Source organism: Gadus macrocephalus, chromosome 3 (assembly GCF_031168955.1).
Source record: "Gadus macrocephalus chromosome 3, ASM3116895v1".
In the NCBI taxonomy this organism is placed as follows: domain Eukaryota; kingdom Metazoa; phylum Chordata; class Actinopteri; order Gadiformes; family Gadidae; genus Gadus; species Gadus macrocephalus.
The window spans coordinates 4,499,305-4,514,148 of NC_082384.1; the positions used below are offsets into that span (position 1 = coordinate 4,499,305).

At 44.0% G+C, this 14,844-nt stretch overlaps 1 protein-coding gene across 2 annotated transcripts in view; it reads left to right on the forward strand.

The window, feature by feature from the left end:
* Positions 1 to 1,617: 1,617 nt before the first annotated feature.
* Positions 1,618 to 14,844, forward strand: part of LOC132453794 (dual specificity testis-specific protein kinase 2-like) — a 29,425-nt gene continuing 16,198 nt past the window's right edge. The window contains exons 1-2 of one of the 2 annotated variants that reach the window (XM_060046743.1): positions 1,618 to 2,243; positions 2,754 to 3,691. In XM_060046743.1, coding sequence (XP_059902726.1) covers positions 3,476 to 3,691 — 216 coding nt within the window. In that variant the 5' untranslated portion in view covers positions 1,618 to 2,243; positions 2,754 to 3,475. Of the gene's footprint in view, positions 2,244 to 2,753; positions 3,692 to 7,164; positions 7,336 to 9,371; positions 9,388 to 14,844 lie in introns of those variants that run through there. The other variant, XM_060046744.1, reaches the window with a different exon arrangement.

Sequence of the window (14,844 nt, forward strand, 5' to 3'; positions counted from 1 at the left end):
TATACACATGACAGGACACGCATATCTTTTCAATTTTTATTCATTCAGAATATTTACATACTATTTGAAAATGAAAGAGGCTGGGATTTTGTTTTATATCATTTGTTTATATTGTTCAGTAGTATATGCCTAAATGAGGCCGTAGCACAGTTAACGGACGAGCAGAGGTGGTGACGTCATCGAGTCCGCTGCTGTTCCAATTGCAGGTACGTACTCACGTGCTCGCCAGTCTGTGCTTGAAGTACGGACTTGCCAAGTACGTACTTGCAAGTCATCGAGTCCGTAGTACGCGTGCTAGGAATTGAGAAACGGCCTAGATATCTCCGTTCACTCCAATTCAAGTGGGGGACAGGAATGTTTCTCCGCAAAAAATGAATGGATATCAATCATAGGCTCATAATAATCTTTATGCCATGTTCTAAAAAAAAAAAAGTTTTCTCTTTTCAAAACGCCACCTGAAGCGTTTTATTAGCCGTTTCATGTTATTATTTTTTGCTGGAGAAGGAGGGGTGGGCAGCTGAAAGGAGTCATAGTGAAACATTTTGGCTGAATCCGAATACTCCTACTTGACTGCTATATAGTATGCATTTTGTAGTACGCCACAAATATAGCGCTTCCGAATGCTCAGTACGCATTGTGTAGTACGGAAAACTTTTCCGAATGCGTACTACCGCCACAGTAAACAACGGAGTTCACTACGCTATCCCACAATGTAACCGGAGTCTGGTAACGAACGAAGAAGAGATGGCTGATCCGACTAGTGTTCACTCTCCAGGGGCAAATTTCGCCATTAGGGGGCGCAATAAACAAGGAAATTGTATATCTTCAAATTAGCCAAAGGAATGTTCTTCAAACTATGAGGAAACCATCAAGGGGCAAACCCGAGTCTATATAAAAAATATGGCCAAGAATTATTAATGTGGGCGGGAGTTATTTGGCAAAGGAAAATTGTCTTTGGAAAATTTCGCCACAAGGGGGGGCAAATAAACGACGAAATAATATATCTCCTAACTGGCCAATGGAATGTTCTGAAAACGCGTTTTGGGCTATAACTCCCTCAACGAACCTCCCACAGTCAAAACCTTTATATCCACAGATTCACTGGAGTCAGCTGCATCTTTTGGCTTACGCCGTGCCCATTTGTTTTGAACACATGCTTCGCGTTGTGCCGGCGAAATGCACATTTCTTGGACCCCTGCATAACTGCTTGCAGTTCTAGTTATTATTATTATTATATTATATAAATATATACATATAAGTTAAGAGTAACTTAAGCTACAGTTGTGCGTCTTCTCCATATTGTCCGCCATCGTACTGCTGCGAGTGCGAAATGCATCCTGGGATTTATAGCGATTGCAAGGAAGCACACACGAGCCACCTCCGATGCATGCTCGGTGAAACGGCGAGATCGAGCACGCATCAAGAACACTTCCGGGTTTTACGACAGTACTCGCTTGATGCGTGCTTCGAATTGGAACAGTGCTCGGGCAACGACTGATGACGTTTCACGAGTCCACGAGCACACGAGCACGCACAAGTACGCGAATTGAGAAACGGCCCTACTTCTGGGCTCTATGAATCGCAGCCCGCTTCAACAGCTGCAATACCAGGCTTGGCCGCTGAGCACTGGTGGATTGCGGAAGTATGCACTGTTCCTGGGGGCTTGATCAAAATTTTGTTGCCGAAGGGAAGTAGAATCATAACAGCGTCATGAGGTGTCGTTCACGCGAACTTTCCGACGCCGCGAAAATGTTTCACCCATAATTTCCAGCGACGTGAATGCACCATCATCCTCATCATCATCCTCCACAGCATCATCCTCGCCAGCGTCGTGTTTCGTCATATCCGGCTCAGAAACGAAGGTTTAACAGGTGCTGCCTGTTAAACTGCAATTCAGATCTGGATATGGTTTTATGGTATCTCAACTATGATTAAAAATCCTAATGTGAACAGTGGGAACTGGTTTAGGTTCAGCCGCCAACCAATTACGTTTCTGACGTCACTGTCTGTATGTTGTCTACGCGACCTTTTTATTCCGACCAATCAGAGGCGAGCTGAGCCGGCGTACCGCGGCCGATCATTATGGGGGCCGTCTGAGCTGTCACTGGAGCGGCGATCTGGACCACTATCAACTCCTAACGGGGGATTAAAGCCAGCACGGAGATCTGCGTACTGCCGCAAACAAACACCCTCGCCTCTTCACCACAAACATGTGGACTATGGCGCTATTTTAATCCATAGAGGTAAGACGCGGATCTTCCGCTATAGCGGTCATCCCAGCTTCATGCTGGTTGGAATTTTCTTACAATGAATTCCACAATCGATGTACTATGTTGGAGGCGAACCTGCAAACAACGCACCGGTGTCGAACAGTGACGTGTAAACGGCCTCACATCGGGCTTCTGTCGGTTAAGCCTCGCAGCTTCCAGCCCCAGGCGACCTATTTCTGACATGGAGGTGATGGCTTATGGTTCCACCGCACCGTGCATAGCTGCTGCTGCAGGACCAACAAGAAGGAAACGCATCGCAAAGAAGTCAACCACCATTATCATGAGGAATGCATTAAAGTTTCCTTTTTTAGGCAAGTCTGTAAAGTAGGATGGATAAATGTGTTCGATGTGGTTTGCAAAGTGGGCGCTTGGCATTTCCTCAAAGTTCTGTGGAGAGCACGGTCCAGACCATGTCTATTTGCAGCTGAATTAGAATGTCAGTTGTATTTGAGTCACAGTTTCTGCTTCTCTCCTCAATTTCAGGACGGGAAACTACGATAAAGGAAAGGGTTACCCGAGCCCTTCTGGACAAGACTGACCATAGGGACCGAACCACAATGATACAACCCGCCAGGAAGGGACGTGCTGTCAGCTGCGCACTCGGGCAGTTCTGACCTCGCTGGTCCACGAGTTGCTGGTCCACTGGGTCGCTGGCCCAACGGGGTGCCGGTCCACTGGGTTGCTAGTCCACCTGGTTGCCGGTCAACTGGGTCACTAATCCAGCGGGTCACTAGTCCATCTGGTCGCTGGTCCACCACGCCGCTGGTCCACCGGGTTGCTGGTCCGCTGGGTCACTGGTCGCTTGTACACTGGGTCGCTGGTCCAGCGGGTTGGTGGTCCAACGGTTCGCTGGTCCAGCGGGTTGCTCGTCGCTTGTTCACCGGGTCGCTGGTCTACAGGGTCACTAGTCCACCGGGTCATTGGTCTGTCGGCCAATGGTCTACCGGATTGTTGGTCCACGGGTTCGCTGGTCTACAAGGTCACTGGTCCACCGGGTCACTGGTCCACCAGGTCGCAGGTCGACAGGGTCACTGGTCCACCGGGTTGCTGGTCTACCGGTCACTGGTCCACTGGGTCGCTGGTCTACCGGTGGCTGGTCTACCGGTCGCTGGTCGACCGGGTCTTCTTATGCCGGCGAAACCAACCAATTCTACAATTCTCATTACAGTTAAACAGAGAAGGGCATATAGTAGACAAACGCTACAATGGACTATGACGAAGGTGACAAGGACTGCTGTGTCCGCTGCCCGGACCCCGTGGACGGGGACCCGGAGGGGCCCGCGGCCCACTGCCACCAGGCGCCCAACCGGATACGCCCCTCGTCCTACCGGGCCCTGCGCAGCGCCATCTCCAGTTTGGCCCGGATCGACGACTTCTTCTGCGAGAAGATCGGGTCGGGCTTCTTCTCCGAGGTCTTTAAGGTAGGCCTGTTGTCAGCCGTTTGATTGGTTTGTGTCGGCCTCTGGGTTTCTGTAGTAGGTGTAAGATGGGACCGCTGTGGGCTCCTAGTTGTTCCGATACCCATACCAATATTGGAACTTCCTCCGGTACTGCCTCAAATGCAGTGTCGGGTATCGGCAAGTACGCAGGTTAATGCACTGTTCCGATACCGTCACATGACTAGCTCATTTACTACACAGGCAAAGAAGACACAAACATGTGTGGTGTTATGCTGTGTTCGTTAATGGTCGGAGGTGGAGAGTAGGAATGTGAAACGCATCATCTCCAACCTACATGTGTTTGAGCTACCAAGTCGCAAAAACATGGATGCATGGAAGCTTAACCCTATAAATGTATTGTTTTAATTATATAACTTGAGTATCGTCCGATACTCAAGTTCAGGAATCGGTTCGTATCCAAGAGCTAATTTTTTTAACAGAACATCTAAACCTAAAAGGTGCTTTGATCACCTTTTAGACCTTTTTGGAGTCATTGTTGAATAAACAATTATTGGTTATTCAACAATAACCATCTGATTTCCTCAACTAAGAATACCAAAGGGCGCAATAACATTACAGCTCAACATCCACAACAGAGGAAAGGAGTTGTTATCAGGTGCTGGTTTCTTTGTTCAGTGTGAATCATCTGTTGTACATTGATAAACCTCCTTGCTAGCGTTCTGTATTTACCCAGAGTTTGTTAAAATTGTTTCCGTCCTTGAAAGAGCAAGATAGTTTTATGGAATGATAAAGAATCAAGGAAATTATGGAAACTATACAGTAGTCTGTGTTTTCGATCATTTCAGTTTCAAATTGAAGACTCTCCAAGTTCCTCTGAGAACTTGACGTTTAACAGTGTGCACTGTATTCTGTACTCTCCATTGGAAGACCACACATTGTGTGCTTCAATTTGAGCCAGCGTGTAGCCCTGTTCTCCACTGCATACTCATTGCGTAGGAGGCTCAGCAAACAGCCAAACCTTCAAAGTGTTTGCTCTCTGGTTATGCTTCTGAGATTAACTTTTTCAGGAACCCGCCCTGGTTCCTCAAGAAGTGAAATTCCACAACAATTAGGGTCTTTTAAGTCTGTTCAGGAGAGTTAATGATAATTGGTCATTGTGTTCTTAAAATTCCAACTCTTTTAATTCAAGGCAAAATAAACAAAATTAGAGCAAGATATCATAACATTTCATAGAGTATTCTGTAACAACTCCTCCTTAAATAACAGGTGTTCCTTGATCAAGGCATTCTTAAACCCCCATCTGTCTCCTCAGTCCAGAGACCCTTTTCCCAGAGGAACAGTGTCTATTACCATTGCGATTTAAATATCACTGGTTTGGTGATGTGGGGAAAACATTGTTTAATTTATATATGAGTTTATAAATGATGTAGACTTTATAGATGGCATATTGTTCGCACAGAAATGTCTTAGTCAAGGTGGTCAGGGAGTGGGGGGTGGTCTTCGGTGAGAGTTTCAATTCGCAACAATATATGTGACCACCTGATGCCACTGTTTCAATTCCATTCAAAACGCTTTGTGGCACGACTATTGTTTTGAACAGTATTACCGATGCATTATTTATCTTTATTTTTTGTACTTGATGGAAGTATATTTTCTTTCTCTACGAGAGTTTTTGTACCTTGTTATTGCATAATAATTAAAAAATGAAAAAATTTATAGATATATATATATATTTTATACATTGTTAGTCAAGGCGGGGCCCTACTGTTAAGGCTGCGGCCTTAACCATACGGTGCTAAGGGAAACACTGAAGTGTGCAACATTGAATGCAGTTTCTCATTTCCATGCAGGTAGAAAAATATATTTTCTGCAGATCATTATTCTAACTTCATTAATGATGCAACGCTAGGTGTGACAATGTTGCAACAATGCAATATTTGCATTTGAGGATAAATGAAGAGTATTCCTCCTAAAATAACAGGTGCTCCTTGATCAAGGCATTCTTGAAGCCCCATCTGTCTCCTCACTCCAGAGACGCATTTCCCAGAGGTGTCATTGTTGACAGACATGTGTTGCTCATAACAATGGTTTCGGGTCAGCTACCTTTAATTCCTCGCTAACCCTGGTCAATGGTCCATGTGGGAGCCCTTTACTAAGTTCAGTCTGTACATAGATCTTTAACCATAGACCTATACATAGACAAACTACCATATACCTATAAACATATAGACCTACTACCATACACCTACTACTTTAGACCCATATAACTATTATAGCGGGCCAGTGGGTGTGGGGTTTCCACGCTACCAAGTCGGATAGATAAAATTACACAACACACAGAGTAGTTCAAACGCAGAATGGTTTATTTACAGAGTAAACCGAACCAGGGTGGGAGAAGGGTCATCCACCTCCTTTATGCTCTAGTTCAATGTCCGTCAAACACCTTCCACCTGTCTCCCTCTCTCAGGGCGTACCACACTGCCAGGCGATCACACAGATCCTGCCGGTCCTTTGCTAGCGTTAGCTTCTCTAGCCTTGCTTCCCTTAGCCTTCTTTCCCTTAAGGCCTGATTCCACCGGAGGCGTCACCGCTGCTGATCGCTTCCACTCTCATCAATTAGACCATTTCCACCGGGCGCGCCGCGGAACGTTTCAGCAGGGTCCCAGGGGCGGCGTGCCGCACCGCGGCGCTATCTTTCCGTCCAATTCTATTTTTGCCGCGAGCCGCTGCTAAACCGCGTCAATTTCGACAGAGCAGGTCGAGCCGGGCAGGAAGTGAAAAGTATAAGCCATAGAACATCCGGTCAATTTTCAAAATAAAACACAATACTCAAAAGCTCATGTAACTTCACATCAACATTATTACGTCATGACCCTTGGCACCAGGTCAGCAGTCAATCAATCAAAGGGTCTCAGAGGGTCGGCAACATGGACGACGAGAGACTCATTGTCGAAGTTCAGCAACATGAAGTCATTTATGTACCAAATCATCCTTTTTATAAGGAAAATGTCAGAAAGGACAAAGCGTGGCATTTAATTGCAATAGTTTTGGGAGTGGAAGGTGAGTACATTAGGTTTAGGATTATCGCGTGATCTCGTCGTTCCGCGGCGCATACGCGTCCGGTGGAATCCCGGTGTCAGCCTTCCTTCCCTTACCCGGGGATTCCACCGGACGCGGCAACGTTACGGCTGCGGCACGGAACGGCTGCGACCCTGCCCTGCTTGCATTTCCACCGGGCGCGTTACGGTAGCGCAACGTGCGTTGCGAGCCAGCCGTATTCACGCGAGATCACGAGATCACGCGATAATCCTAAACCTAATAATGTACTCAACTTCCACTCCCAAAACGACTGCAATTAAATGCCACGCTTTGTCCTTCCGGTCATTGCCCTTATAAAAAGGATGATTTGGTATATAAATGACGTTGTGATAGGCTGCATGAGCTGAGTATTGTGTTTTATTTTGAAAATTGACTGGATGCTCTATGGCTTTTACTTTTTCTCTTCCTGCCCTACTCGATCTGCTCTGTTGAAATGTATGCGGTTCAGCAACGGCTTGCGGCAAAAATAGAAATGCTACGGAATGATAGCGCTGCGGCACGGCGAGCCACTCCTGGGACGTTGCTGAGACGTTCCGCAGCCGCGCCCGGTGGAAAATGGTCTCATTGTTTATGTTTAGGCCTTTAGCCTTCCTTCCCTTTCACGACTGTTTGCTCGCCCTCTTAAGCCCAAGCACCCCTGCCTAAAGGCCTGATTCCACCGGACGCGTTACGGCAACGTTACGGCTGCGGCACGTCTTGGCCGCGGTCACCGCAGCAGATAGGTTCCACTCTAATCAATGAGACCATTTCCACTGGGTGCGGCTGCGGAACGTCTCAGCAGCGTCCCAGGAGCGGCTCGCCGTGCCGCAGCGCTATCATTCCGTAGCATTTCTATTTTTGCCGCAAGCCGTTGCTGAACCGCGTCAATTTCAACAGAGCAGATCGAGCAGGGCAGGAAGTGAAAAAGTAAAAGCCATAGAGCATCCGGTCAATTTTCAAAATAAAACACAATACTCAGCTCATGCAGCCCATCACAACGTCATTTATGTACCAAATCATCATTTTTATAAGGGCAATGGCCGGAAGGTCAAAGCGTGGCATTTAAGTGCAGTCGTTTTGGGAGTGGAAGTTGAGTACATTAGGTTTAGGAATTATCGCGTGATCTTGCGTGAATACGGCAGGCTCGCAACGCACGTTGCGCTGCCGTAACGCGCCCAGTGGAAATGCAAGCAGGGCAGAGTCGCAGCCGTTCCGTGCCGCAGCCGTAACGTTGCCGTAACGCGTCCGGTGGAATCCCCGGGTAACGATCCCCAGGCTTGCCTCGTTAGAGGGAGGAAGTCCATATATGGCTTGGGGGTGGAGCCAGCAGGTTGCCAGACCTACCACTCCCCTTACTCCTCCCTGGCGTCTGCCACACTATGTACATAGACCTACTACCATGGAACTATGTTCATAGACCTACTACCATAGACCCATATATGTTTTTACATAGACCTACTACCATATACCCATATACCTTTTTACAAAGACCTACTACCATAAACCTATGTACATAGATCTACTACCATAGTCCTATTGACCTGTGTACATAGACATACTACCATAGACCTACTACCACATACCTATTTACATAGACCTATAGACATAGACTCACTACCATAGAGCTATTACCATAGATCTACTGTATATACCTACATAGACCTAATACCATATACCTAAGTACACAGACTTATAGACATAGACCCACTACCATAGCCTATATAACTATGTACATAGACCCATAGACCTACCATAGACCTATAGACCTACTACCACATACCTACTAATATAGACCCACATATGTACATAGACCTTCTACCATAGACCTACTACTATACATGGGTATCAATCACGTGACCTTTTTGTTGTGGCGGCCATCTTTAGGACCATAGCGCCAACAACCGATACCAGGGGAAATGGCTACCGTTAACGTCAAAGAAACGGGCTCTGCTAATGTCAATCAGATGATCTCTCATCTCTCTGATAAAGAAAAGCAGCGCTATTCCGAAAAAATTGATATTTTAGGTTTTGATCCATAGTTACTTCCAAATCAACTCCTGCCTGCTGAAATCTGTCGTTATCTTGCCCAACATGTCTTTTGGCGACACTTACATTTACCTGGTCCACAATCCTTCTCCATGCAACGGGGAGTCCCTCAAGTCTGTGACAGGGGAGCTAATGGGATAGGAAAATGTATTATGTATGTATTGTATTTGCACATATATTGTTCCCACAATGTGACGATGTACAATAAACATGTAAGTGTTATGTAATTGAATGAATAATATTTTTTATTTCCAAACTAGTTTTATACACATACGTATGTATATATATATATATATATATATATATATATATATATATATATATACACACAGACTTTATAGTTTACTTCGCAAAACTAGCAGACACAATTTTACAGGAAACTCATAAGTAGCCTTGTGGCCCCAAAGATTGATATATATTTACATTTGTACACAATTGTTTAACATTGTGACACTAAGGAAAACAATGTTACTGACACCCAAATACATGGTTGTCCCAGGTATTTTGCGATGTGCGCTGTACAATCCCACAGCATCTCCTAATGTGAAACCTCGATCTGCTAGGACCAAATCACCAGGTACCAGATTTTCCAGGTTGCCACAGTTCTCTGTAATGTGCCTGTCACTTGCTCGCCCTCCCCAGCCACAAGACACAAACGATATGAATCCCTGTGGAGTTATTGATATCAAGTACTTCGCAGTATTGTGGTGCTTGTATTGTGAATATGTTTGTGCTCGGCCTCTTAAGTTTTTAGGTCTTTCAATGAAAATTTCAAAGCAGTCTATTATGGATGTACAATTTCTGTAACTACTATTTTTGGAAACACATGGGTAAACTTATTTGAATCTGTTCCTTACTGGGCCACAGTATGAATCTAGACAACCTATCATGCATGACATTTAATGTACTGTTAAAAATTCGGCCCACAGTAGGCTTTGACACATGAAATATAAATGAAACAAAGTGCAGTGGTAAATTCAGTCTCATTCTCATTAGAGTCATTAAAAAGCTTTGAAAGGGAGACAGTCAAGGTCCCACCTTGAGGAACTCTAACACAAAAGTGAGGACAACCATCAGCTTGGCAAAGGATGGAATTCCAGTTAAGTCTTGCACCATGTCATCATTGTCCTTGAAGGTTTCCTGGCTGAAGGATAACTTGCAAACCTTTTCCCTGAGCTGATAAACTTCTGACCTCAGTGCAGTACACACTTCTGTCAGTTTCCTCACAGTTTCTTGGCAGGCTTCATTGGAGCATGGTACACTGCTCTCAGCATCGACTGTGGAGTTACAGTAGTTGTGATCAGCTGTCTGAACTCTACCCTCCTGAGCTGAGGTGTCATCACAGGGTGCCACAGGTCCAACATCATGCGTCCTTCTCTTTCTTTTGACAGCTTGGATTTGCTCAAATTTGCTGTAGCTATTTCTTTTTCTTTTGCGTTGCTCAGGTGTGAGATAATCAAACAAATTTGGCACATAGTCGGGGTGTAAGAATGACGTATAGTGACACATTAGATAGATACATAGATATACTTTATTGATCCCAAGCTGGGAAATTGCAGTGTAGCAGCAGCATTAAATACAGTGACAACACAAACACAGTAACAACACAAGTACAGAGAAACAACCTTGACATATATATAAAAAAGAAGCAATATAAAATGTAACATAATTTTTTTATAAATAAGCAGTATAATTGTAGTGCAAAGTAGAAATATAAGGTGCAAGTGAACAGATAAAACGTATAAGGTGCTTTGAGAATGTATTATTATTATTATTATGAGTTTTAGCTGTTATTGTACAGTGTGATGGCATGTGGCAGGAAAAATTTCCTGTATCTGTCCCTTCGACAGATTAATGAACCGTGTGTGAGACGGAACAGGTGGGCTACACTGGGTAAGTGAAACGCTCCGTTCGCAACGCGCAAAAAATAGTTTTAGAAGACTAGTTTCATTACATCTGATTATAGCAGAAGGTTATTGTTACAGCAGACGCAACGTGAACGGAACACTTCAGTTACGTGCCTTGTTACATCTCTACCAGAAACAAGTAATGTTACAGATGTTATATGATGTTATAGATGAGCGAAGATAAAATAATTGTGACTGATCTTATTTTGTGAATCACTGTCATCATCAACATTGTTGTGTGGCATGTCATTGTATCATCTTAGGGTTGATAGCTAACGTCAGTTAAAGGGACACTGTAATTACTCCCATCAATAGTGGTACAATTGTATATTGCATTCAAACTAATAGTGCTCGCTTGTTCAAAAACTACGGTGGGCAGTATGTGCCAAGAAGCTGTGTAATGACATCCAATACTACCTCATCGCGTCATTCGAGTGATGATGAGGTTCGTTATTTCAAACAAATTTCAAACTGCATTGAATCATTAATGTAAGCTAATGATGTATGAGTAATTACTCCTCGAGCAAGATATTGAATTATTTCAGTCATCATTCACGCTGGCTCAGAGTGAAAACGCGTTTGCATTTCCTGTACCACATAGTGCTTTTTGTCCCTCTCGGCAGTTCATAGACCAGAAGAACATGGAAGCCTCCATGAAGCTTACCCGTCCTATGTAACTACATATTAATTATTCTTCGCTCAGGAGGATAAGTGCGATTTTTGGCAGAGATAATTTTACACCAATGAGGACTTATTTATGAATGATTACGTTGATTTGAGGTAATAAATGACTTAAAATGTTACACAGTGTCCCTTTAAGGAGTTAACTTACCCGAAATAAAGTTCATTGCACAGCCTGGAGTGTTCTGTCGGAGTCCAGTGATCCCTTTTAATGGCAGCTAACCACTTATGTCTCCTTTCAGTTTTTTTGGGAATGTTATAAAACGTTTGTCCCGTTTTTTTTGACTTGCTGTTATCACAGCCCACGGCACAGCAGATAGAAGGCATTTTTACTGTTCACTTTCGGTCACTGGGCGGTCCTAAAGATGGCACTCGAGTGATCGAAGGAATTCCTCGAGGATCAATCGAGTACTCGTTTAATCAAATCTATTTTTAGAATGCAACGCATCTGCAGCAGGAATAGGCCTGATGATGAACGGCAATATTACCAACCAAACATGTAATCATTATTTGTTTTTGCAAACGTTCAAAACACATTTTCCTCACAAAAATAAATATGCGTCTCACAATTTAAATCACGGTTTAAAATCACAGTAAAAAAAAAACAACGAAATAAGTAGCCTAACCATTGCAAATAATTTAAAGCTGCAAATAAAACGGCAGCAAATGGACTATGGAAATACTCAGCGTTGTGATCTTCTCTACACGGCCGGGATTAAAGCTGCGTCTTGCGGCGGTGAAAATAGCCGACACACTTGGTTGCTGCGGGTCTGCTTTCCCGAACTCACCGTTGTGTTTCAGGAGCATATGTTGCTGTATAGTACTTTGTGGTAGCTCGATTTCGCTTGGCATATTTTACATTTCACCTTATGATCTCTTATTTCTTTAAAGTATTTCAATTCTTCGCTGCACTTTGCTTTAACCGCCATCTCTTAACTTTTTGAATTCTGGCGTGCCTGCACACGGCACGGAACGCGCCAGTGGGCGCCACACAGAAATGGATACATTTAATTTGCTTTGTGCCCACGGCATGCATTTGCTTCAGAAAACTTTGTTTGTGTGTGTATATGCAAACTTGAGTTTGCCTGTCCACCAACCGAGTTCATTTGTAACGAGGAGTACTCGAGTAATCGATTCCTCACGCCCATCCCTACCATGGACCTATAGACCTATGTACCTAGAACCATATATGTACTACCATAGACCTATGTACATAGACCTACTACCATAGACCTATAGAACTATTTTCACAGACCTACTATCATAGACCTATATACCTGTGTACATGGACCTACTATCATAGATCTATAGACCTATGTACATAGACCTACTATCATGGACCTATAGACCTGTGTAAATAGACCTACTATCATGGACCTATAGACCTATGTACATAGACGCCACATTGTTTGTGTTACATCGACGTCGCCGCCATATGAGAACAAGATGGCTTGTACACAAATAAGGGGAGCTGTTTTTATTTAAGTAAAAAAATAGCACTGTGGTGAATGTCAAAAGATGAGGTGTGATATTCTTTCAGGGACTTTATTGTATCGCTACAAGAGTACACCAAGACTTAACTTGACCAAGAACCTGACATTGACTAACCGAAATCACTTACCGTCGACCCCACCATTGGACTCTCAATCCTTTTTAAAACATAGCATGATGGGAAAACATCAGCAACCAATAGCAGTGGTATAAACAATACAAGGAACATAGCCCCGGCACTACAGTACTGTAGCATTGAGATGTCTGAATCATTTTCATTGAGTAGTTTTAATTAAAGGGTTTATTAAACATATATCAATAATAATACAAATATAAAATAAAAATGTTTTCTTATGAATAAAAAACCACTCATTGAAATCTGTTGATACATTTTAACAAAGTGCTTTTTATTAGGGCTGTGTCAAAAAATCGCTATGCCGATATTTAGTTTGCTCTGGATATTTTGAAGAAAGGAAAACATTATTATTAATAAATGTATATTTAAGCAATAGATCACACCAGGCTGTGGTATAATGAGCACATGCCACTGACTGAAGTGATCTATTGCTTTTATACAACGGTTACTGTTATGGCGAAACGAAAGTCATAGACACACTACATTTAAAAAGAAACAAAGAAAGTCAAAGTAGCCGTTTTGTTAAAGAATACAAAAAAGTAGTCCCTCCTGGCTGCCGCTATGCATCGACGGTCGCTATGCAACACACTTTAGCGTCCCTCCGAGAGAAGGCTCCGATAGAGCGGTTCGCCGGCAATTTATCCTATGGAGCAGTTCACTCGCCGTGTGCCTAAGCTTTCGTTAGTCTCTCCATCGCCTTGCTCACTCCTGGAGTAACAACATTTACACCCTCTCCATCATCCAACACATGTTTTACTTTGTAACTGTTTCTACTTCCAGGCGCGGAGTGATATGCAAACTTTCACAAAATGATCGGGCGTCATAGCAGTTATGTATATGCTCATTATACAACAGTTGGGAACCAATCAGATCGCTGGATTTAGGTCCCCCGTTGTATAATTAAGCAATAGATCACGCCAGGCTGTGGTATGTGCTCATTATACCACTGTTAAGGGGCGTTGTCCGGCCCCGACGCGCAGCGGAGGGCCGGCGACCCCCTTCACAGTGGTATAATGAGCACATGCCACTGACTGAAGTGATCTATTGCTTTTATACAACGGTTAGTGTTATGGCGAAACGAAAGTCATAGACACACTACTTTTAAAACGAAACCAAGAAAGTCAAAATAGCCGTTTTATTAAAGAATACAAAAAAGTAGTCCCTCCTGGCTTCCGCTATGCATCGACGGTCGCTATGCAACACACTTTAGCGTCCCTCCGAGAGAAGGCTCCGATAGAGCGGTTCGCCGGCAATTTATCCCATGGAGCAGTTCACTCGCCGTGTGCCTAAGCTTTCGTTAGTCTCTCCATCGCCTTGCTCACTCCTGGAGTAACAACATTTACACCCTCTCCATCATCCAACACATGTTTTACTTTGTAACTGTTTCTACTTCCAGGCGCGGAGTGATATGCAAACTTTCACAAAATGATCGGGCGTCATAGCAGTTATGTATATGCTCATTATACAACAGTTGGGAACCAATCAGATCGCTGGATTTAGGTCCCCCGTTGTATAATTAAGCAATAGATCACGCCAGGCTGTGGTATGTGCTCATTATACCACTGTTAAGGGGCGTTGTCCGGCCCCGACGCGCAGCGGAGGGCCGGCGACCCCCTTCACAGTGGTATAATGAGCACATGCCACTGACTGAAGTGATCTATTGCTTTTATACAACGGTTAGTGTTATGGCGAAACGAAAGTCATAGACACACTACTTTTAAAACGAAAACAAGAAAGTCAAAATAGCCGTTTTATTAAAGAATACAAAAAAGTAGTCCCTCCTGGCTTCCGCTATGCATCGACGGTCGCTATGCAACACACTTTAGCGTCCCTCC